The sequence below is a fragment of the Phoca vitulina genome, unplaced genomic scaffold, assembly GCF_004348235.1.
Source record: "Phoca vitulina isolate PV1807 unplaced genomic scaffold, GSC_HSeal_1.0 scaffold12, whole genome shotgun sequence".
NCBI lineage: Eukaryota > Metazoa > Chordata > Mammalia > Carnivora > Phocidae > Phoca > Phoca vitulina.
The window spans coordinates 32,407,422-32,434,094 of NW_022589715.1; the positions used below are offsets into that span (position 1 = coordinate 32,407,422).

At 34.4% G+C, this 26,673-nt stretch overlaps 1 protein-coding gene across 16 annotated transcripts in view; it reads right to left on the bottom strand.

The window, feature by feature from the left end:
- EHBP1 (EH domain binding protein 1) overlaps positions 1-26,673 on the bottom strand; it is a 420,362-nt gene that overhangs the window by 165,426 nt on the left and 228,263 nt on the right. For 12 of the 16 annotated variants that reach the window (XM_032410868.1, XM_032410870.1, XM_032410869.1 and 9 more), the window contains 4 exons: positions 26,234-26,338; positions 25,455-25,577; positions 21,231-21,465; positions 12,840-13,029 (listed from right to left, as the gene is read on the bottom strand). In XM_032410868.1, coding sequence (XP_032266759.1) covers positions 12,840-13,029; positions 21,231-21,465; positions 25,455-25,577; positions 26,234-26,338 — 653 coding nt within the window. The remainder of the gene's footprint in view (positions 1-12,839; positions 13,030-21,230; positions 21,466-25,454; positions 25,578-26,233; positions 26,339-26,673) is intronic. The other 4 variants (XM_032410884.1, XM_032410883.1, XM_032410878.1 and 1 more) reach the window with 1 other exon arrangement.

The following is a 26,673-nucleotide window of genomic DNA, read 5'->3' on the forward strand; positions in this document are numbered from 1 at the left end:
AAAAAAAAAAAAATAGCATGGAGGACATTAGGAGAAGGAAGGGAAAAATGAAGGGGGGGAAATCAGAGGGGGAGATGAACCATGAGAGACTATGGACTCCAGGAAACAAATTGAGGGTTTTAGAGGGGAGGGGGGTGGGGGGATGGGTTAGCCCAGTGATGGGTATTAAGGAGGGCATGTATTGCATGGAGCACTGGGTGTTATAAGAAAACAATGAATCATGGAACACTACATCAAAAACTAATGATGTACTGTATGATGACTAACATAACGTAATAAAATAAAATTTTAAAAAAATGAACTCTGTTACTTATACTAACCACTCAATTAGATGAACCTTTTCTGTTTTGCTTACTTAACGGAGTTTTACTATAAGAAGTGTGGATGGTCTTTGTAAAAAAAAAAAAGAAAGAAAAAAAGAAAAAGAAAAAAGCCCAGCTATGTTAAAACCTGTCTTCCAAACGCAGCTAAGATACAGCTAAGAGTTAACTAAAGAGTTTCCACTCCAGTGGCATCTTGTGGTGGTGCAGAAATACTTTTAGGATTTTTATTCAAATTATTACAGCAAATTATTATAACTTAGAATTAGAAATTATGATATAGTGTAGATAAACAATTATCTTTTAAAATTCACAAGGCATTCTGGGTATGAGAATGCTCTCAAACTGAGGAATTTAGTACTAAAACATAAATATATTTTACTACAAAGTAACACCACAAATTTATTTATCAAAGTATCAAGAACTTTTAAGTTTACATTCTCAAAGAATAATTAATTTATTCACAATGTATTTTCAATCATTGGCTTTGCTTCTCAATAAGATCATTATTTAAAAGGTTTATCTAGTTTTAAAAGTTGTCTTTCTGCAGTACTATGCTGAACAATATTGGAAGTTTTCTTTTTTTTTAAAGGTCAAAAAAATTCCTGGGTTATAAACTAAAGACCTAATGAAATGATCTAAGTACGTGCAGGTTTGCAAAGAAAATGCTCACACACCCTTATGAAAATGGCACTAATGGAGCCAATATATAGTACATATATTAATCCTTAGATTACAACTCATAATCCAGGTATTAAAGAGTTTACTTGTCCCACAGTAGTTTGGCCTTCTGTACGTAAGCCAGTTAAAGAATACCTATTACCATTAAAAGTATGCTTAAATGCCATGGAAACAGACAATAAAAGAAATATTAAGCCATTTTACAATATCTAGTTGCTCCATTAATTCAACTGTACTGATTGTTTCTGAGACTCTTCTCCAAGTTCAAACATGTCAAACTTGTTCTTCAAGCCCTTCAAGTTGGGACTTATATTAAATAACAGTGCCAAGTGAGAAGTTTAAATAAACATAAAACTTTCATAGAAATGATTATAGGAGTTCAAATTGACTGTAAATATCCTCCTCATCAACATGTCAAGTAGTAAAACCAAAATATTTCACTGGATTTATAGTTTATTTTCTATGTATAATTTCTTCTTTGACCTATATGTTATGTGAAAATGTATACAGTAATTTTCAAATATATGGGTTTGTTCTAGTTATTGTTTTGTTTTTGATTTCTAGAGTAACTGCACTATGGGCATAAAACATCATTCCGACCCTCTGAAATTTGTTGAAAACTTACTTTAGAGCCTAAGATACAGTCACTGTAAAGAATTCTTTAGTTGTATAGTGTAGTATTTTATGAGGTCAAAATTGTCAACTGAGTCTAAATCTTACTGTTTTTTTGAGTCTACCTATTCCATCAATTATAGAGAGGTGCTATAATTGCTCACTATAATATGAATTATCTGCCTCTTTGTGTAGTTCTTACAAAGTTACCTTTGTATATTTTGAGAATATGTTAGTAGGTGGATGCAAATTCAAAAGTTTATCCTCCTGGTGAACTGAACCTTCTATCATGATGTGATGATCAGTTTTTATATCTAGTAATGCATTCAGCCTTAAAACCTATTATATTCAATATTAATATGGCAACATTGGTTTTCTTTTGGTTAATGTTTTTATGGTAAATCCTTTTTTCAGTCTTTTAATTTTAATCTTTCATCTATTTTTAGATGGTATACTTGGATATTTTTAAAATCCAGATTGATAGTCTTTATTTTTAACTGGAGCATTCAGTCCATTTAGATTTAATTACCAGAGTTTCAATCTATCATATTATTTTAAATTTTCTATTTGTTCCAACCACTTTGTGTTTATTTTTCTCTCCTTTTACTGAATTATTATTTCTAAAAATCTTTCCTCCATTCACTCTTCTAGTTTGGAAGTTAAACATTGTTTCTATCCTTTTAGTAGTTACTCTAAAAATTATAACATGCTTCCTTAACTAATCAAGGTCTAAAGAGCAATCAATCAATATCTTTATCCTTCTTCTCAATAATACAAGGAACTTAGAACACATTAGTGTACTCATTCTCACTCCCAGCTTATATATTATTGTTCTCATATATTTTAATTCTTTTATTTCAGCCCATCATGAGATATTGTTTTTTTAACACACTGATAACACCCGTTCTTCTTTTTTTTTTTTTTAGATTTTTTTATTATTATTTATTTGACAGAGAGAGAGAGAGAGCACAAGCAGGGGGAGCGGCAGGCAGAGGGAGAGGGAGAAGCAGGCTCCCTGCAAAGCAGGGAACCCGATGCGGGGCTCAATCCCAGGACCCTGGGATCATGACCTGAGCCGCCAATTTGTGCTTAAATTTATCTACCTATTTGCCATTGTGTGATCTTTGTTTCTTGAATTCCTTACCTTCTAATGAATAATTTCCTTCTGCCTAAGTTACATGTTTTAGAATTTCTGTTGGGAGCAAACTTGGTTGTCTGGAAACATCTTTATTTTTGTCCTCATTCTTTTTTTTTTTTTTTAAGATTCTATTTATTTATTAGGGAGAGAGAGAGAAAGCACAAGCAGGGGGAGTGGCAGGCAGAGGGAGAAGCAGGCTCCTCGCTGAGCAGGGAGTCCAATGTGGGACTCAATCCCAGGACCGTGGGGTCGTGACCTGAGCCGAAGGCAGGCGCTTAACTGACTGAGCCACCCAGGCGTCCCTATTTTTGTCCTCATTCTTGAAATATTTTCCACTGGACATACAATTCTAGGCTGGCAGTTATTTTCTTTCATCATGTGAGAGATATCGTTGAACTATCTCTGGCTTCTATTATTATTGTTGAGAAATCAGCAGTGTTCCTTTGAAGGTATTTCGTTCTTCCCACCCTGGAGCTTATTTAAAGATCTCTTCTGTTTCTCTACCTACTACCTATATCTGCCTATCAATCAGTCAGTCATTTTCTGAAGTTTCACTACAAGGTTTCCGGGTATGGATTTCTTTTATCCCGAATGGGATTTTTGCTAGGCTTCTTGAATCAGCAGACTGTATCTTTCATCAGTTTTAAAAAGTCCTCAGCCATTATATCTCTTCAAATATAGTCTCTGCTCTACTCTTTCTTTTCCTCCTCAGAGTTAAATTAGAATTATACTACATCTTTCTCAATCCTCTAGGATTTTTTTGTTTTGTTTTTATTTTTTATAATGGAAAATTTTAAAGGTAGAACAAATACAATGAACCCTCATGTAACGACTACTTAGCTTCAAAAGTTATCAATATTTTTTCCAATTTTGTTTTGTTATTCCCTCCAATACCAGCCCATACACACACATTTTTCTTCTAGAGTATTTTAAAGCAAATCCCAGAATTCTATCATTTCAACAGTAAATAATCCAGTATGAATCTCTAAAAGATAAGTAAATTCAAGATTTATAATTTCTCCTCTTCTACACTTTGACCAAGCTATTCATTTGTTAAATGAATTGGGTCATCTGTCTTGGAAGATTTCCCACATTATCTGTTTTGGCTGATTGCATCTTCACGGTGTCATTTCACATATTCCTCTACATACCTACCTCCACCCCATATTTCTTGATAGTTATTACAACCACTGGCTTGATTAGATCTCAGTTTAATTCTTTGGCAAGAATAGTTTAAAGGTGGTTCTGTATATTTGCTATTGCAATATATCAGGAGGCACAAAATGACTGTCATACTCTTAAGGATATTAAGATTGATCACTACAGTTGAGTATTGTCAGCCTGATCCATTCATCCATTATAAAACCTTTCCTCAAGGGTTTTAGCAGCCATGCTGATTGTTGCTAGAACCATTACTTCCTTAGGGATTATGAAATGATGAATTTTCTAATCATATCATTCCTTCTGCATTCCATTGCTAGAATTCTTCTATAGAGAAAGAACTTTCCCTCATCAACTATTATCTTGAAATACAGTTCATAAAGGAAAGTCAGAATAAATACTTGACTCTTTTTCATTATTTATCAATGTATACAATAATGAGTTGGTGACCTAGCAATGTCCATCAACTATTTGGATATTATCAATACAAATTCATAAATTTTTATATATCTGATATGTTTCCATCTGTCTGAAGATATTTATTATTTTTTAATTACGTAAATATGCTCCATTGTTTCCAGCAATTAATGTTACACAAGCGTCTGATGGTAAAATCTTTCCTTTGTAGGTAACCTGCTTTTTTTGGTTTTGTTTTCTTTATTTTTTTAATTAACATATAATATATTATTTGTTTCAGGGGTACAGGTCTGTGGTTCATCAGTCTTAAACAATTCACAGCACTCACCATAGTACATACCCTCCCCAATGTCCAACACCCAGCCTTTGAAATTCAAAAGTACTATCAGATAGGTCTAGTTTGGTCTCATTCCATTCATCTTGCCCGGTACTTGTGAGTTCTTTTAATCTAAAGACTCAAGTCTTTGACTAACTCACATAAATTCTCTTTGATAAATTATTTTCCTCATCTGTTCTCATCTCTACATCTCCTATAATAAATGTAGTGAATTTCCTAATTCTAGCCTTTATTTTTACTTTCTCTCCCATAATTTTAATTTCTTCACTTTTCACCTTGAATTCTAGAAAGAATTTTTCAAGTTTGTCTTCTTATTCATTAATTTGATGTTCTACAATATACCATCATCAGCTATATATAATCTAAAAATTTTTAAATTCTGTCTTTTCATATCCAAGAGCTCTTTGCTATTCTGAAATTATTACCTTCACCATCTTGGGGTAAAAATTTCAAACCTACAGAAAAGTTGCAAATATAGTACAATGAAAACCCATATATTCTTTATCTAGATTCACCCATGATTAACGTTTTGCCTCAGATCATTATTTTTGGTGACTATTTGCTTATTTCATTTATTAATGGAATGTCCAGTTGAATCACACTAAAAATATTAATTAGAAGTTTTTTTAAGAAAAAACTTCTGTTTTTGTGGTAAGTTTGTTTTACAGAAGGTCATTTGTTCTGATGATTAAGATTGGTCCCCCTTTTTCACCAATTTTTTGCACAAAATTTAAGGAGGCACTCATTTTCAGGTTCATGCATGACACTGAGAGCGAGTATTCTCCTTAAAAATGAGGCACCTACTGCCAAAATTTAAGGAGACACTAACTCTTGAGTTTAAACAAGTGCCGAGTTTGCACTTACACAACCTCAAGAGTTAGTGGCTTCTTAATTTTATACCCTAGTTGCCTCTCTTGCTTCACCCAAGTCCTTGCCCTGCTGTGCACTCTGTTGTGGTTCTTTTCATTTTTTGTTTTTGTCTGTTTCTTACTATTACAGCCTACCTAAAGCCTATCCAGTACTTGCAGTTGAGAAGGACTCTGTCATAGTTTGTATGAATCTGTTCAAATACTACTAGATATGTTCCTCTTTTTCATGCAATAAAGGGTAAGTAATTGGTGCTTCCTTCACATTTTTCAATAATGTACCCTAAAGTAATCCTGCCAATATACATCACTAACACTCACTTTACCATTTGTTGCTAACTGCTTAGACTTTACAAAGCATTCTTTACCATCAAAGTACACATATAATTTATTTACCTTATTCAGATTCTTTTCCTATATGGCAACACTTTTGTCTCCGTAAGGAAAAAATGGCAATTCAATCCTCAGTTGGAAAACTGTGACAGGCACTTTAATTCAGTTACTCCAGAATATACTGATATAAAAGAATAACCTCTCAAAATCACATTTAATTATTATACAAAATTTATTTCAAAAGTCAGGCATTCTAATTATGGTTTATTCATTTGTTTTTATTTTTTTTAAGATTTATTTATTTATTTGAAGGGGGGGCGGGAGAGAGAAATTATCTTCAAGCAGGCTCCCTGCTGAGTGTGGGGAGCCTGAGGTGGGGCTCGATCCCAGGACCCTCAAGATCATGACCTGAGCCAAAATCAAGAGCCAGCCACTTAACCAACTGAGCCACTCAGGAGCCCCTGTTCATTTGTTTTTAAACAGGATTTAGCATTTTTATCTTTCCCATTAAATACAGTCAGAAAAATCAAGAGGCAAATTCTTAGAGATGTTCTCGATGCTATGGTTGCTCATTTTTCCAGTTTGCAAAGGCCTTTAAGTGGGTTACAGCTACTGCACATTTGTCTGTCAAGTTTCCCTCATCTGTGCACCATGGCTGGGACAAGAGTGAGGCAAGGCAGCACCTTAGAGCACAAGATTCAAGGAGGCATTCACTCTCAGGGTGGTACAGATGTAAAATCTGCCCTTACCCCAATAGGAGACAAGTACTAACTTAAATTTTGTGTCTTACAACCCTCCCTTGCTTCACTCTGGTCCAGACCCTGCAGTACCTATGTGCAAATATATTTTAGAATTGATATTGCAGGTGCCAAAAAAAGGGGAATGTTTCTCAGTATCCTCACCAGTAATTTTATGCTCTGAAAATTACCATATCTTTTCAGACATCATTAAATGTAGTGAGCTGATTTTTAAGGAAATACTATTTAACTTTTGCTAGCTTAGGTTTCTTGTTTGTCTGTGGGTTTTGTTTTTGTTTTTGCATTCTATTGTAGTACTATTCCTAGACTTCTTCATGCTCAGTTGCAAAATATTCTGATGATTTTCCTTTGAAGCCCATGATTGGTTGGCAAATGTCATTTAAAAATAACTGTTTCAAGCAGTTATTATTCAGATATTCTCATAGAACAGATACCAAGATTTGGGCTCATTTGCATCTCCACTATAAAACTCACATTTTAATAGCCTTCTATAGCATAGCCTGCCGGCTGTTCCCTAATATTCATTCTACTCTTCCTTCTTAGTTCTAGAACTCTTGATTTTTAGCTGGGTAATACAATGGTCCAGAATAAAGATTTATTTTCTAATGTCCCTTGCTAGAAGTAGGTGTGACTGTTTTTTGTCCTTTTCTTGTTCACTGGACTGGGGCATATTGGCAATGGTTCAAAGATGGCTATCTTGGAAGTCTATGCCAAGGATGGTGGATCAGCAAAACAGGAGACTGGGTCCCTGATGCCTTGTGAGGTGACTGTACTGGCAACAGACCTTCAACATTTTCAAAGACAGAAATAAATTTTTCTTTTATTTAAACTGGCATTTGAGGGGCACCTGGCTGGCTCATCAGTGGAGCATGAGACTCTTGATCTCAGGGTTGTGAGTTCAAGCCCCATGTTGGGTGTCGAGATTGCTTAAAAATAAAATCATAAAACAAAACAAACAAACAAACAAAAACTGTCATTTGAGGCTTTCTATTGCCCACAGATAATTCTAATTCCAACTGAAATCCCATTAACCAGAGACTCATTTGATTAATAAGATCTTAAAAAAATAACAATTCTGGGAGGTTCCACAGACATATTAAGAAAAAGTAGTTGATTCAGTGTAATTTTTTCTTTTTTGGGGGGGGTGGGAGGGCTGGGGTGGCTGGGTGATAGACATTGCGGAGGGTATGTACTATGGTGAGTGCTGTGAATTGTGCAAGACTGTTGAATCACAGATCTGTACCTCTGAAACAGTGTAATTTTTTCTTAATCTTTAGCTAATATCAGCCACACTGAAAGAAGGGTAGCTTTGCAGGGGGAGATAGGGAATTCCAGAACATAAACTATTTTGCAGGGAGAAAACAGGCTGGACTAAACTATCATTAAAAAGGTAAAGGCAGATTGAAGACATTCCAGAGAGAGAAGCAGTTAAAATAGTCACTGATTCCTGAGGCCCAGCTGTATTCTCTGCCTAGGGTTCTGTAAAATCTCGTGGGGTCTTTGTAACAGTTATCCTTTTGTTTAAGTGGAAAAAAAAAAAAAAATCAACCAAATGGCTTGTTTCTGTTAGTTATAACCAAGACTACTAACTAATAGAATAGGTGATACATACAAGAGTATGCCATTTAGTATTATTGAGGAACAACTTATTCTGGTTAAGTAAGGTATTCAGGTAAGTAAAAATTTTATAGATATCTTACCCACGCTCTGCACCCCACTGTCATTGAATGCAGTTTGGCATTTTATTTTACAAAATAACTGTGTATTTATCATTGCATTCAATTAAATTCTGATCCTTGTGCTTTTTACTATTTATCTTGGAAAGTTTGAGACATTTTCAATCTACATATGAGGATATTAACAGTTCAATTGTGGGCTGATTGTTTTTTAGCATGAATGGCCTGTAGGCATCATTCTGCAGTTTTGCACAGAAGAAATGGAGGTAAGGACCTTTCTAGGAGGTCTTTATGTGCAAAAGCTGAAAAAGGTGTTTGTCTTGTGGTTTGAATTTGCTCCTGGGACCAATCAAAGGAACTGCTGTATGTAATTTTGACTTTGGTTTACCCTGGGCTTCCCACAGTTACAGCAATCTGTACTCAAATTCAAAAATATACGAGTGTAAACCTTAGGACTTTGCCAGAACTTTCTAGAAAGAGGTAACAATATAAGTGGAGGCCTGAGTTATTTAGCTGGGCCTTGAGATATGGCTGGAGTTTTCACTTTTAGAGATGGAAGAAGTGGATAATAGTATCACTGTCAAACACTGGAGTTTCACCAATCAGGATCTTTGAGGGAGCCCTTCTCCACTTGACCAGGCTCATTTCATCAACAAATGTGCAATGGGGCTCTTCTCTTTGCTATCACAAAAATGTAAGTTTAATTTATTTTAATTCTTTCTTGTCATTGATAGTTGGCTATTCATATATTCTGATTTTTACGGAATTGGGTATATAATGTTTAATAATATACTTCAGCAGATATATCTAGCAACAATGTTGTTTATGTTCCTAAACTTGCTCTCATAATTTTAATTGCATTTTATACTATGTTGCATGAATTATATCTAGGAACTCAGAGTTATATATTTATTAACTTATAGTCATAGTCAGTAAATGATGGTCAGCCACCACTGACCCTAACTTATCATTTTATTTTATTGGATGGTTGTATATATTTAATGTCAGGTTACTTCTCTACACACTTGCCTTTTTTCCTAAGTTGTCTTTAAAAGTATTACGGTTTTGGGGCACCTGGGTGGCTCAGTCGGTTAAGCGTCTGCCTTCAGCTCAGGTCATGATCACAGGGTCCTGGGATGGAGCCCTGTGTAGAGCTCCCTGCTAGGGGGTCTGCTTCTCCCTCTCTCTCTGTCCCTTCCCCTGCTTGTGCTCTCTCTCTAATAAATAAATAAAATCTTAAAAAAAAAAAAAAGTATTATGGTTTTATCACTTTATAAATACAGAAATCAGTGGTCTGAAGTGTGGAGTTTACATAGATTTAAAACATTGAAGAATCCTTAGCTGCCTTCAGGGTAGTTTGAATTTTATTTGCAATATAAGTACATGCTTATTATCACTTTGTTTAAATTCTGATCCTACTTCTTTTTCATAAATTTTCTGAAAAATAAGTAGTTTCAGGTGACAGGTGGGGAAATTAATCATCTGGCTGAGCACGTGTCACACCGAATGCTCTTCAGCTTCTAAAGTCAGTTATCACTGAGTGCAGCCTGGCATTTTGTTACACCAAACAATTGTGGTGTGATATCCTTTTATTATTCGACTAAAATGTGAACCAAAAGCTTTATTTGAACTATTATCTCCTTTCAATTTACAAATAAGGAAAGTAATTGGCCAGGAGAGTACCTTAAAACCATTAAAACTCTTTAATAATTTTAATGGAAATGTTTTGACGTAAAACACACTTTCCTGCTTCCCTAAACAGAATATGGTATACAATACACACTAAGACTTTTTCATATTGACTCAAAGTTACCAAAATGCTCAAGTATTTTACTCAGCTTTAATAGTGCAAAGTCTTCAGGAACTACTAGGAAATAGATACATATATAAATATACATACATACATACACGTATATATCTATTCTTATGATGAATACACCCCATACTACTGTGCTTTCTCAGCTGCCATTTATCATTTTTATTCTTGTCAGTACGCTATTGATTCTAATCTTCCTTATCTCATACATAATTGTGTCATTCGTGGTTTCCAATTTTTTTTGGTTTGGCAATGGTCCATTTTTTAAAATGAAATCTTACATGAATTCCAACATACAAACTGAATGAATATGGATTTCTGCTGCGGAAGTGGAATGGGAGCCAGTGTCCTGCTGCTAAGCCTCTATACCTGGTCTTCAGAGCAGAACACCGAGGTACCTGATGAAACCCCAGGCCACCATCAAATAGTTTAATACCACTTGTCAAACCTAAGAGTGACTTCCTCTATTCTGAAGGATAAACTTTTTTAGAAAATGTTACCTTGTACCTTGTGCAGAAGGCAACAACAACAGAAACATCCATGACCTCATTACTCAGTAACTTCAATTATTATAACAAACACAAATGGAAGTAAAACACATGTAAGGTTCAAACGTTCAAATACAGAAAGGTAAAAAAGGAAAAGAAATGCCTTCCTCAGTCTTGTGCATACCCTGTATTGTACCAAAACCCTTCTCCTCAAAAGTAACCATTATTAAATTACCTATAATTCCTTCCATAATGTATATGAGTGTGGATGTCTATGTGTGTAGGAATATATGTGTGAATAAATCTTTTTAAAATAAGACTTTATACATACAGAAGCTATTAGACGTTACACATTTTATTTTTTTACCTAATAATATATCAGCAATCTTTTTTAAAATTAATTTTTCACAGTTGTATTTCACATAATTGAGTTAACTCCCAGATCAGCAGAATGTGCTACTTAGGATACGACTGACTGTGTTTCTACTGTCTGTGTCTGAGCATAATAAGAAGAGAAGCATGGTGCCTTTCCCATAAACATCATTTATTCCATGATATACCTGCAGTGGAACACTGTCCTCAAAATAATGTAGAAAATAGCTATGTTATATGTCACTAGAACAGAACTTAATCGGCAGGTAGGTATAACAATGTTTCTATAGAATAATGTATTTAGGGTTCCAACTTGGAAATGGAAATACCTCTTTAGAGGTAGAATGGCACAGTGGGAAAAGTATGGGTTTTAGTCTCAAAGGACCTGAATTTTAATGCAGGCATGTCACTACTAGTTTTATCATTTTGAGCAAGTTATTTAACAAAGGTTCAGTTTCTCATATATAAAAAGAAGATAATGGTATGTATTTCTCAGGTTGTTCTATGGATCAAATGCATACAATAGGCACTGTTAAATTCCTTTTCATTCCCCTACAAAGAGATTAGGATTTCTTGATTAGCTTCAAACTCCTGATGGACTGACTATAGGAGAGGTTGGGGCAGGGAGTAGACAATGGAGTAGAGATTTGGGAGACAAGGATTTAGGTATTCTTGTGCCCTAATTACTGTCTTTTTTTTCTCTCACGGGTACAGGAATTGGCCATCTCCTTTGCTTTAATTTCTACCATTTGCTGCTTTCATTTAGAGTTGCAACCCCACTCCCACCTTTCCCTAGTCAATTAGAAGATAGAATTTAGTCCTGGTTTCTCCCCCTAGAGTTACAGGGTTAAAAAATACCTGATATAAAAACAAACACCTGAAGATTGACTTCTAGAATAGCAGAATGAAAACCTCAGGGAACTCACTCTCTCTCTAAAACAATGAAAATACAGGCAAACAAACAATTTCAGGACTCTGGCATTTAACAAAAACCAAAGAATGAACTGAAAAATCCAAGAGAAATTACTGAACTTCAGTGCCCTTGAGAAAAACAGCAGCCCAGGCACCTGAGGTAGAGTATGGCCCGGGTATCACACAATTAATGAAAATACCAGTTCCAATCCTGTTTCTACTGGCTAAGGGACCCGTGACCTTTACCTTATCCCACTGAGTTTCATGAAGTTCACCTTATTTTTTCCTTAACTACCTGTGAGAATTAAATAATGTAATATGAACAAAACACCCATGAGTTGATGGGCAAAAGTTACTTACCTAAAAAAACTTGCTAAATCCAACATTTCTACCTTAAACACACAAGATGTCATCCTATTTGCAACCAAATCATGTAAAAGCTTTAGACTTGTTCCAACAATGTGTCTTACCTTTCCATGTAATTATTATGCATTAAAACTTCTAAAAATAGTGACAATAGGCCAAAATTTTAACTTGACATAAATCAAAATGACAATATTGAAATTGTTCAATAAAGCATTTTTCTGCACTGGGCCTTAATCTTCCAGTATGTTTCTCAAAGGATGATTTCTACTCCTTCCTCGATATCAGTGCAAGCTGTCCCTCATACCTCATTGCTTTAGAGCACCCATCCCTACAATTATAATGTCTCTCTTCCTCTATTTCAAAACAGCATTTAAAAAAATCTTAACTCAAACTATCCAATCATACTGTTCTATAAATTTACAGGCTCCCAAACATATACACAGTGTTGCAGTATAAAGGATTTACTTGGATTTTACTTTTAAATCATCAAAAATAGCAAACAATGACTTTCCTTAATTTGAATTAAATTGCATGGGGGAAAAAAGATAAAATATAATACATGTTTTTACTAAGAATAAACTCCTACCTTAGGAGAAGTGGAGAGATCTCTTCCTGCAGAAATAATGGTGTTTTCATTTACTCCTCCTGTCTTTGGTGAGATGGCTGGTGGGGCTGGAGCTTTTCTTTTCACTCTCCTTTCAGTTTCCAGTTCTTGAATTGGAGTTACCAAATTATTTGGAGGAAGAGTTGGTTTAGGTTCATAAAAAGGATTAGATCTAAATGAAAGAAGAATTATTGTTAAATGTTACTCTAAAAATAGTTTATTCCTAGCTAAAATAAGAAAAAAATAAAAATTTATGAAAATTTATAAAACTAAAAAATACTGAAAATGATAAGGAGAAACCCAAACTAGTGATAACCTACAATTTGGAAACAATCACTATTAATCTATTGTTTTGTTAATCACTGAGAATAAAATTTTTCCCTTTTAAAAAATATTTTAAAATTTTTTTCATACAAGGTCACACTTAGCTCTATTATATATAGATCCTTAGAAAATGTTTATAGTAATAGTAAATCCTATATACTCTCCACACCCAAGGAAAAGGAAATAAGATGCGGAAATATTGATTTGCTTTCTTATGTGCCCCACATCAAACATTTTTTTTTCCTGCGCTTCATTCCTTCTCATTAGGATGAAATGCCTTTAGAAGTTCATTCAGCAAGGTTCTGTTAATAGTAAATTCTCCCAGGTATTGAAAATGTCTTTATGTCACACTTAAATGATAATTTAGCTAGGTAGAGAATTCTAGTTGTCAGTTAATTCATCTCAGCACTCTGATGATATTAGCCCACTGTCAGCCTACTATTGCTCTTTTATAAGTCATCTTTTATCTTTGGTTGCTGTTAGGATCTTCTTTTTTCTTTCAGTTTGAGCAATTTTACTATGATATGTGTAGGTGTGGATTTCTCTTAATTTATCGTGTTTCAGGCTCCTTCTATCTCCTGAGTCTGAAGATGTATGTTTCATTAGTTCTGAAAAATTATCAACCATTATCTTTGATAGCCTCTTCTCTATTTTCTCTATTCTCTTCTTTAGAAAATCTTATCAGATGTATGTTGAATTATCTCTCTCCTTCATATTTTTACAAATTTTCATTCCTCCTGTGTTATATTCTGGATAATTCCCTCACATCTATGATCCAGTTAACTTTTTCTCTCTTCATCTGTGTCTAATTTACTGTTTAATTCTCCATGAATTTTTAATTCTGATAAGCATTTTTCTTCATGTGGCTATGTGTAAAATACCTCAGGTACAGAGATTTGAGTCATCATTTAAACATATTTATTTCAGAGTCTCAATCTGATAAATCTATTCAAGTTCTTGCATGTACAATCCCAGTGTTTCTTTTGTCTCCTGATTTTCTCTTGGTATACTGTTTCCTTGTATGATTTGTAATTCTAGATTTCAAGTTCAGGGCTTAATCTGAGGAAATCCTGCATGGTCTGAGCTGGGAGTGCCTCTCTTCACTGTTTATGTTTGTATTTGCCGAGTGCTTCAGAAGCCATTTTATGTGCTATTTTCTTGGCTTGAAGGATCTCAGGCTACCCTACCAATATAATGTCAAATCCATAGAAGATTTGGGTGGGCCTATGTGCTTATAACTTCTCTGGGAAGACTTTTTTTTTCTTTTTTTCCTCTACCTACAGTCTAGGCCCAGGCAAAAAACCTTCCTTGTTAAGTCCTTTTATGAATAGATGAGTTTTTTTCTCATTAGTTATCCATAAACACAAGTATTTGGTGTATGTGATGATTATTCTTCCTATAAACTGTTATCCTGGTTTTTATTTATTAGTTTGTTGCATTTTTTCCCCAACAGCAGTTGGTTCTCTAGAATCCTATGTGTAAAGAATAAAATTTCTGAGTCCACAAGGTTAAGTACCAGCTGACCCAAATATAGTGATTATTCCAAGGGAATTCCACCTAGTCATATAAGGCCTATACTGTTGATAACCCTCTGTTTCAATTATGAATGCTCTTTTAACTACAACAGTATCAGACTCACTTAGAACCAATACCAATTATGTACTCCTTTGCCTAAGAATTTATACATAGACAGTCAAATCATATGAGACTGAGTACCAAGGAGATATGGATCAGAGATGGGAAATATATCATACTTGTGATGTCATTCTTTGCTGTACTCATGGCAACAATTAGTGTCATGGGATTCCTTCCATTGAGCTAGGGTACAGCCATAGAATCTCTTTCAACTCTGCTCAAGTAGTTGCTTTTAACTGAATGGAGTTGGCATTTACAAAGAAACCTATTTCCTGTTCTTCCTCTACTTATGTCTGTGCATTCAAGAGAATAAGAACAGGAAACAGATATATACTTGAAAATTTGCTTTTCAGACAAAATATTCTTGCCTATTAAGTGATCAAGATATGCATGAAGTATTTACATCCCATGTTTACAACCTGGAGAAGAACTTGGGGATATCAAAGTAAGGAACAATGTTAAAATAACTAGGTGTTCAGAAAAAGCTGAACATTCTCTCTGAAAAGGGATATGAAAGGTATCACATCTAGCCTAGAATGGAGGGCTTGCCAATAACATTATTAACTAAGATTAATAAAGTGTTTATGCTGTGCTAGGCACTATTTTAAGTAATTCACATGTTTTAACCCATTTAATCCTTACAACAAGCTTGTTTCTTGGCCTAATTTTATTGATAGCCTCATACAGCTGTTTTTCAAACTCTAAAAGTAGTTTGAAGGGAGGTAAATGTAAAGAAATAAGATGAAAACATTTTTCTTAAAACTCCAAAACTTAAAAAAGAGAAAAATCTTTTCCCCCCCAAACTTAACTACTTGCCAACTAATGTTACATGTTTCAGAACTGAACAGACCCATTTCAATCTAACTGAATTAGTTCAGTTATATGAATTATTTAGGTGATATTCTAAAAAATTGTTCTTGGTTAGGTCTCTCTAGAATAAACTTCCATAGCAGTTTGTAAGATGGTAGCTGCCACAATAATCATTATTTTTAATTTGTTACATAAATATGGCTAGTTTTAAGAAAACATAAGAAGTGTTAGAGGATATTTATATTATGAAAGGATTTGTGCTTCAAAGAAAACAATGTCAGAATCTCAAAACAGGTATGATTCAGTACACTTTAACTTAATTTACAATACTCAGTTGCATGCAATTTTTATAAAACATATCTAGTATGTATACAAAAGTAACTAGATATTGTCCTTTTTCTTCCTATCTCTGACTGCTTCAAACCACTTGGGTCTCCGTCTAACCACTTGAATATTAGTATTCTTGTCAAAAGAAGGTAAATGCAAGTAGAAAAGGAGCTCATAATCAGCTGATTTCCAAAGTTGGATCATAAGACTCATATTCCTAGAAACATAATCAAAACAGATATTTTCTTGAAATAATTAGAGCTATGTTTCTCAATCTGTTTTACCCTATGACATGTAGTAAAAACGAAATTTGTATGTTATACTATCATAAAAACATAGGAAGCTGCTGGAAAATCAGGGTACCAGGGACTCCAGCTGCCCTGGACCACGCCTCACCACTAGAAGGACTAGAGGAATGAGTGTGTCTGCACACACTTATAATCTATTGGTGAGAAAACAGTGTGCTAGGCACCACCACTTGCTAGGTACTAAATCAGAATAAGACAAGCTTCTACTTCTAAGGGCTTTGAATGATCCTCCCTATGGATCAGACATTTCTAACTAAAACTGAATTTCCTACTCTTTAAGAATAAACAGGATATGATTCTATTTATGTGATACTCAAATCTGTATGGGCAAAAGGTAGATTAATAGTTTTCAGGAGATAGGGAGGGGAGGAATTGAAACTAACCACTAATAGGTAAAGGATTTCTTTTTGGAGTGACAAAAATGCTCTGGAATTAGACTGTGGTGATGGCTGCACAACACAGTGAATTAGCTAAGAACCAGTGAAGTGTACACTTTAAATATGGAATTTTATGTCATGTGAAGTATATCTCAATAAAAAAAGTGCTATTAAAAAAGTGAATAGGGCGCCTGGGTGGCTCAGTTGGTTAAGCGACTGCCTTCGGCTCAGGTCATGATCCTGGAGTCCCGGGATCGAGTCCCACATCGGGCTCCCTGCTCAGCAGGGGGTCTGCTTCTCCCTCTGCCCTCTTCCCTCTCGTGCTCTCTGTCTCTCATTCTCTCTCTCTCAAATAAATAAATGAAATCTTTAAAAAAAAAAAAAAAAAAGTGAATAGTAGGGGCGCCTGGGTGGCTCAGTTGTTAAGCGTCTGCCTTCGGCTCAGGTCCTGATCTCAAGGTCCTGGGTTCAAGCCCTGCATTGGGCTCCCTGCTCCGTGGGAAGCCTGCTTCTCCCTCTCCCACTCCCCCTGCTTGTGTTCCCTCTCTCGCTGTGTCTCTCTTTGTCAAATAAATAAATAAAATCTTAAAAAAAAAAAAGGTGAATAGTATATACTGTGCTACAAAAAAGTGAATGTATATATAATATATATGGTTATGAACATGCTCCCTTCTCTATAAAAATAAGTTACATAATTACTGATCAAAGCATTTTTTAAATTACTTAATATTTTTAGTAAAGAAAAATTATTTAAGGAACTAGCATAATTTCCACATTCCATTGATCATCTATGATTTGAATAACCTATTTCAGGACTTCCTACATCACTTTGAATAAGCAAAGATTATTTTTATCCTTGTATTATATACTTGAGTAATAGATTAGTTGTATCATTAACTCACTGTGAACTAAAAATTCATCATTTACATTAAGTGGAAAACTGGACAGAATAATTTCAAATGACATTATTCACTGCTTAGAAAATAATTCACCCAAGAAAAAGAATTACAGAAAGAAAAACTGTAAGTTGATTAGAAATAGGATTAACCTACTGAAAAAATAATAAAATATGAAGCAAGGGTATAGTGAAATCTGAAGTCTGTTCCTCTCACTTTGAAAATTTATGTTCCTTTGGACAAACCACATTTCTTAAATGAGTGTGTAGCTTCTCTGAATAAAATTCAAAGACAACTTTCCTTCGGAAATTGACATACAACCATACCAGAAATGATTTTATGCTGGATCTCAAAAGTCATTTCATAAATGTTTGAAAAAATATTATTGGTTTCTCAGTTTTCATTTTTGCTACATAAACTAGAATGGCTGAACGAACTCCCAAACACAAGACAACTGAGAAAATCCCTGTGGTTGCTAAGTGTACAGGACACGTGCTACTGGCACTGAAGGATGTTTACTTTCTCCTGGTGCTGATGGATATGCTGAGGTTCTGAAGGTTGCTTTACACATCAAAGGACTCAGTACTATTTAGTCGTGATAGTTTTATGTCAGAGGATGCAGGAAGAGTTTGGTAATGGAAGATGAGTAATACAGGCTTTTCACTCGATGAAAGGTCATTAGTTTATTATTGAAGTAAGAACAAATTTTGGAAGATTTCTGCTAATGTAGTGGGACCTACAAACTTTTGGAGAAAAAAGGAGGAGAATGAGAAATAGAGTTCTTCCTGGACTCTCAAATTAGCTGATGAGCAATCTTTAGAATCTGTATGTATATTCCTATTAAAAGAAAAAAAAAAGCTTAAGTGTTTATAGGTTCCCTCTGGTAATCTCAGATGATTGAGCAATTTAGAATGTTCTTTATTCATGAGAAACTTGTAAAGACTATGACTTTCATGTGGAAAAAAAGAATGGTCAAAAGGAAACACCCAGTGATTCTGATTTTAGTTTTTATTAAGGCATTTTAAAAGTTTAAGCAAACACTAGATGTCTCTTTAATTTGTTAATAGGAGAGAGCAGGGTGTGTGTGTGAGTTGTGTAATACTCATGCATCTTGGAATGACTGAACCCTTGTACTTCAAGTTTATATTTACATTCAAATACTCTAGGTGTGTGGCTATTACTCAGCACCTACACCACCCATGAGAAATTTTATTTTGATCACACACTGGCTATTTCAAAGAAAACAAATATAATAACTTCAGTAAGAGTTCTGCCAACTTTTTCAATCCCTGTATAGTTATTAATTGGTACTGAAATCTAAACCTGGATTTGGAATCAGATGATTACTATGATGTATTTCTATGTACTTATAGAAAGTTAGAACTTTTTTTAGGTTTTATCAAAACCTAACTAGGCCCATGGAGAGTCACAGGCCATATGGTGTAAAATGGGAAAAGGCTGAGAAATGTAGTTCCAGAGCAAAAGAAAACAAGTCAACTACCTCATTCTTTCAAATCAAATATTTGAATTTGGTTATTGTAGTTCCTTAAATAATCGCTCTTCTAAGTCAAATAGTCCCTATGCCCTCAATCACTGCTCATTTGATGTGGTTTCTGGGCATTTTGATGACTCTGTTGCTCTACTCTTTTAATGCTCTGAATCATCGATGCCCCTTGTAAAGTGCAGCACCCAGAAGTAAAACAGTGCTCACAACAGGAGCTAACCAATGCACAGGAAAGAAATGACATTTCTTCCTTAACACCAAGCAACTATTCCCAATTTCATACATTGAAGGAGCCTTTTCATTATTCCCCTCTCAATCTATAACATCCCCATTATTTTGAAAGATTTTTCTATTAAACTGTATTTTTAAAGGAATAACTATTTTTCCCAAGATCTAAATAATCTTAATAACACTAAAATTCACATATTTCTGAGAAAAACAAAGACCCATACAGCCTCACTACAAGTAAACATATAATTACTATTCGATTAATTCCATCACCTATGCCATTTCTGCATCCATATCTTATGACTGAGTTTCCTCCTCCTGATGGGTCAGATTTTCCTGCTTCTTTATATGCCTGATAGATTTTTGACTAGTTGTCAGACATTGTGAATTCTGTTTTGGGTGCTGGATTTTTTGGTATTCCCTTTGGTATCTCTGGTATATTTGTATGGCGTGCAGATAAGTTACTTGGAAATATTTTGGTTCTTTTGAGCCTTGCTTTTTTTTTTTTTTTAAAGATTTTATTTATTTATTTATTTGAGAGAGAGAGAGAGAGAGAAACAGCATGAGAGGGGAGAGGGTCAGAGGGAGAAGCAGGCCCCCCGCCGAGCCGGGAGCCCGATGTGGGACTCGATCCCAGGACTCCGGGACCATGACCTGAGCCGAAGGCAGTCGCTCAACCAACTGAGCCACCCAGGCGCCCTTGAGCCTTGCTTTTAAGCTTTGTTAGGCAAGCCCAGAACAGCCTTTACTCTAGGGCTAACCTCACCACATTATTGAGACACCATTATGAGGACTTGACTTGATGTCCCAAGTGTAAGGAACAGCTTGGAAACATAGACTATTCTTGGTCCTGGGTGAACTCCAGGGATGTTTCTGTGAGATTCTTTGTCCTTGGTAATTTCCTCATATGCATGCTTTCATTAATACTCAGCTAAAGACTCAAGGAGAACCTTCTACAGATCTCTGAAACTCAGTTTCTGAGTAGCTCTCTCCTCTCTGATACTCTGTCCACAATTCTATTCTCTTCAGTACCCCCAAAGTCCAAACTGTCTCCTAAACCCATGGAGATTACTAGGACTTTTGGGTTCTTTCTCCCTGAACTAGAGTTGGAAATTCTCTCCCATAAATAAGGCTTCGAGAAGTAAGGGCTCACCTTCTTTGTTTCTGTTTTCTCAGAAATCACAGTCCTGTGCTATTTGCATACAATATCTGAAAACCATTGTTTCATATATTTCATTCAGTTTTTTAGTTTTTAGTTTTTTAAGACAAGAAGCTATATCAGTCTATTACTCCATCATGGCTAGAAGTGGAAGTTTTGTTGTTGCTGTTTAACACACTCAGGGCCACGGTCTGCAGCCACATAGGCTGTGAACTGTGTAACTCCAGAATACAATGTGCTTCTCCTATCCTCACCCCAGATTTGAGTAAAATGGCAGCCCTAATCATACTGACTTTTTATAATGAGCTTGTAATCAATAACAATCATATTTGGGTAAGAATAATAACTCAAATGACAATTTCTAATTTCTAATTGTTATGGTCTTGTTGTTTGGCATTTGAACAAGTGTTCTCATCAAAACAATATCATAAATGATGATCTGGTTCCCACAAGAGAACCTAACACTATTGAAGTGTAATGCTTACAGTAATTGATTAAAAACATCTAAGTGCCATTTATAATGTGGTTTCTATGAGAATACACAATTGGAATTCTAACTAGAGATTTCAATAACATATTTCTCTCCATTGTTAGTTTAGGGTGCACATACATCCACATGGAGGAGGGTGGAAGAATCAGCATCAAGATCATAAAAATTCAGATGGACATGAGATAGATACTAACTTGTAAACTGTATATTAACACTGGGGCAGACCTCTTTTTACCCATGTAAAGCTAGATTACAGAAGCATCTCTTTAAACATAGAGACTAACTTATGATGATAGCAAAATAAAATGTACTTACTCATCCAACTCTTCTTCTGTTTTAGAACTGTCAGCATAGAGGTACTTGCTCATGTCCACAGGTCTTACATTTTTTCTTTTTGTAGACTGAGGAGGAGAATCCTTTATAGTTACAAAAGTTTCTGGCTCATCAAATGGGTTCAAATACTGTGGAGTCTGTATCTCTTTAAAGGGATTATAGCTATTATAAAAAGATTCCTCTGATTTTTTAGGTGATGCTGTTTCAGTGATGGGTTCTATAAAACAATAGCAAAAAATGAATTAAATCAAATTAATATTATCTGATATTTTCTTATATTTTTAGTGCTTACAAAAATAACCTTGAATTAATACTCTATGGGGCTGAAAGAGTCAAAACAATAATATGTTTTAGAGGGGCTAAGTTCAGAAGATGTGTTACCTGAGATCTTTGTCTACTTCTCCAGGAATGCTGCTCCTCAAAATGGCAGCTCTGAACAGGCTATTTTTATTTTTTATTTTATTTTATTTTAATTTATTTATAGGGGGAGAGGCAGAGAGAGAGGGAGGGAGAGAATCTTAAGCAGGCTCTGCACCCAGCATGGAGCCCAACGTGGGGCTTGATCTCATGACCCTGAGATCATGACCTAAGCCAAAATCAAGAGTAGGATGCTTAACCAACTGAGCCACCCAGGTGCCCCTAAAATGGCATTTTTGGAATGCCCTTGGGGTCTCTAATATTATTAGCATTACGTTATGCCAATTTTTGAAATTTTAACCTTCTTAGAGGTACAATATTCTATTTATTGTTTATTTCATTTGCCTATACTAGCTTGCCATCCTAAACTGATATAAAATAAATTTGTTTTTAAGAACACAAAGTGGATTAAATTTTGAAATTGTCTTTGGTAGTTACACAAGCAGAGACCACTTAGGGAGCTGAAAATTCATTCTGGACTATATCAAATATATATCCACATATCACTGAATTTGTTTCACAAAGCCTTCCAAGAGGTTTCCGTATGCTACAAGACCTTAAAATCTAGAGTTTTTAATGAGATTGTTGATTTTTTTCAATATAACTTTGGTCCAATAAGTACTCTATTTAATAAGGTAAAGGACTAACGTAAGAATTCTCAGAGAGAGAGCACTACACTGAAATCATATTGATAAACTGATAAGACATGTTACACCAAATTTTTCTAAATTTTATTATTTTAAATTTCATTTTGAAAACCAAGGTACCCGTAAAAATAAAATTCTGACTCCCAGCACAAAAAGCACTACAATAGCATCATGTCCTCCGATACTTACGAAGTACTTAGTACCAGCCTTTTTCTTCTTATGTGTCTTAATATTTTAAAACAAAACTAGAACTTGTAATAAAACTGTCCAACATTTGGTCATGGATTCTGATAAAAACAAATGTTTTCCCAGACTGAAGAAAAGTTTCACAAAGCCAACAATCAGAGGGTAGTTTAAAAGTTAATTTTAATTACGCCGTGCAATTCTGACAAAATACTGTAGAAGGCAGAAAACTGGTTACTGAAACTCTCAAGAAAAATAACTATTTCATAAGTGACACTTCAAACAATTTAATCCAATTATTATAAAAATTTCATGACTGACATATTTATGACTTTTATATTTTAAAGTCAAGCTCCTTTTACTTATACTTCAGACATTAGCCCAGAAAACTTATTTTGTCTTTATACTGGAGAAAAACCTCTGAATTGAAATTCCATACACCATGGAGAAGCAATTATAAAATGTAAAAGAGAATTCATAAAATCATAATAAATACGGAAATGAATTTAAATAAATCTTAAATTTTAAATTTAAATTTAAATCTAGACTACGCTAGAGAAGAGATACAGTAACCATGTAACGTTTTAACACTAGGATAATATTCAAACTTAACACTTCATTAGAATCTTTATAACAATGTAAACGAGGCATTTTCTTTTCTCTATAGGGGAAAAGAGGCTGGAAAATTTTTGCCTATTCAATTTTTATTAACAAATATCAAGTCTCAAATGCTTGAGAAACCAACAAAACTGGTCAACGGAAATAAGATTTTTATTTTTACTTTCAGAAAGAGGATTGCAAAACTTGATCTAAGCAAATTCATCAGTTACAAAACCAAAAGCAAGAAAGCATTCAAACTATAGAGCACAGTTTGAAGATGACAGAAATGGCAACAAAGGAGGGTTTAAAATGAGATTATTTTATATAAAAGCTAACAAACACATTTAATACTTTCTAAGAGGGTCACTGATGCACAGAATGTCATGAATCTAAGAGGAGAACTGAAGCTGTAAAAGCAAATAAAAGAACCATCTAAACAACTTCAACACATTATTTTTTCCTCACATGCTTTTCTTACTTGAAGATGCAAATTTTTCATCAATAAAAATTTAAAAATTATTTCTAAAAAAACAAGTATTCTTCTATTAGAAAATAATTAAACCAAAGACTCTAAGACACGTATATTTAAAGAAAATATTGGTTGTCACATTTTTTTTTTTTTAGCTCTATAGGCATGGTTAAAGATTCTGAATCAGGTTGACTAACCTCTCCTAAATAGAAATACCGTATTATGTGTTACCTCCTACTCCTTTCTTTACCTCAGAAAACAGACCCACATATATATATATTTTTTTTAAAGATTTTATTTATTTGACAGAGAGAGACACAGCAAGAGAGGGAACACAAGCAGGGGGAGTGGGAGAGGGAGAAGCAGGCTTCCCGCGGAGCAGGGAGCCCGACGTGGGGCTCGATCCCAGGACCCTGGGATCATGACCTGAGCTGAAGGCAGACGCTTAACGACTGAGCCACCCAGGCGCCCTGACCCACATATATTTTTTAAAACTATTTTTATTTGATTTTGAAATGGAAAACTCAAATACTGATGTCTCAAAATATTTTGGTAATATTTTTAAAACTCAGAATACTCAGATATATGTAGTACACAATTGAGGAGAAGCCATGTGGTCAAAAGAAGACACTTATTAGGAATCTCAGGTCCAACACCACTTCCATTTACCTAGAGTTCTTGTTCAATCAGTGAATTCCTCTGGGCCTCAGCTTCCTAATCTATGAAAAGAGGCAGCTGAAGTAGACTACTTCTAAGATTTATTATAACCATTGACATTTAAAATACATTCTTAATATATATAGGTCACAAACAACATAAAATCTCATTAAATTAAATTTACAAATTTAGAATCTGGTAAGAAGGGAGAAAATAAAGGAAGAGAAGGAGAAATGGATTACAAAATGATATTGCTCCAACAAGAGTAAATCCTGAAGTTAAAACCTCATTTTCACCATGAGAGGTAGTAACAAAATTCTTCAAAGCTCTTGAGGATTTCATAAGAGCAGTCTAAAAGATGTATATACTGGTTGATCATTGTTGCATTTACTTTGAAAAAACAGTTTAATTGGCCTCACTTCTTCAACAGCTCTTATCTAGGCTTTAAGAGTTCAAAACTACTTGATAAGAAAAATGACTCAGGAAAAAAAATTCCGTGGATGTATTCCTTACAAGTATGTTGTATATATGATAGCAGGGGTTTTCAATCTTCTTTTTGCTCCATGCTATTTACATGCACAACTTACTCTCACTACTGACTATAATTCTCAGCCAAAGACATGGAGTGGTGGGTGGAGGGAGTTCATTGGACTCTCTGAGGGTGAGGGCAAAGGAGCTGACAGAGGGAGAAGCCATCCCACAATCCCAATATCAGCATGTCTCATAACTTGACCTTACCTGGTAGGCTAATCTAATGAGACTTTACTATATGCCAGCTAGGTGAAATACTGTTATCTTTAACATTAGAGCTTTACCATCTAACTTGACCAAACTAACAGAGAATTTAAAAATAACCCCATGTAGAAGGTGGGTGGAGAGGAAGGGTGAAATAGGTGAAAAGGACTCAAATTACACTTATCGCGATGAGCACTGAGTAATGTATAGAATTGTTGAATCACTGTTTGGTACACCTGAAACCAATATAACACTGCATGTTAATTCTACTGGAATTAAAAAAAAAAATAAGCCCCATGTAAATGTTTATGTAAAGGTTTATTTTTTCTTTAAAAACAATTCAATGGAAGCTACCCAGATTTGCTAATCAACTGCACTGAACACCATATCATCATAAACAAAAATTATTTTGAGTCTTTTAAAAAAAAAACTCTTCCTACAATTCAAGATAACTTGACTTTATAAAGGCTTTTAGAAGTACAGAAAAAAACTCAGTACCTTCTGAGTCAGGATCTCCAAATGGGTTTAATTCTGCTACATCAGGATCACCAAATGGATTTAAAGTCACAGTGGCCAAGTCCTTTTCTGCTTCATCCAAAAAGTTCAGTTTGTTGATAAGCTCTGAAAATAAACATATGTGTTAGTTCACCATGATTGTAGTTAAGTATAATTCTTCATCATTCAAAAAATATTTCAAATTGTAAAAATTCACACTAATAATACCTGCAAATAATAAGATGTAGCATTTTACCTATGGCAGAATGCCATTCATGTATTTTGTAGCATACCAACATTTTCAAATAAAACAAAACAAATATATGCATATTATTTTGAAAATTTATCAGATAAAGAACTAGAGAAACTTCCATCATCTAATTTAATCTAATAAAAAAGTGCTGACACAGATTTTTAGAAAAATACCCTTCACTTCTAAATATGAATAATTCAAATGGGTTTAATATAAGCAAATATTTCAAAAACAGTATAGTTATATAAGCTAACTGAAGAAATATGGTCATGTTATATGATCAATTATTATCTTATAAGATGTTTTTAAATCACTGCCTATCAAGGAAGGATACTGTTATAAGGCTTGGCTAAAGATGGTAAATTATGTTGTTGCCTGTTGGTACGCTACAAATTACCAAAGAAAACATTCAAGGAAAAGCACAAAGACAAAACTGACAGCTAATAAGTACAGACAGAAGTCAAGAGGTAGCAGGTCACAGTAAATACAGGCAATCAGAAGCAGAAAGAAAGGAAGAAAGCTCTTAGACCTTCAGAGGAACTGGCTGATTTAGCTGAAGGCATATTTGCTTGCTTTATGCAGTCATCTTGATCTTCATCTAAGCTGCTCAGAGCATTCAATTGGTTTACAATTTCTGTAAACAGAAGCCAGTCGAGACAAATGTAAGGTAAGGTCATTTAATTAAAGAGCCATAGAAGCATGCTGTTACTCAAAAAGACAAAGAGAGGGGATGTTTGGTTAATCACAAGAATACATTCAGAGGATGTTATTTTGATGGACTATAGCAGATGTATTTAACTGAAAGTTACGTTGTACTCATATTTCAAAATAGAAAACATTTTGTTAAATTTATATTATTAATATAATAACTATGTTAATAAACACAAAACAAAGATAATAACCCAAGAGGTTGACGTTGGCTTTTAGCAACCACATTTTGTATTTATAAAACAGTACTTTAAATACATG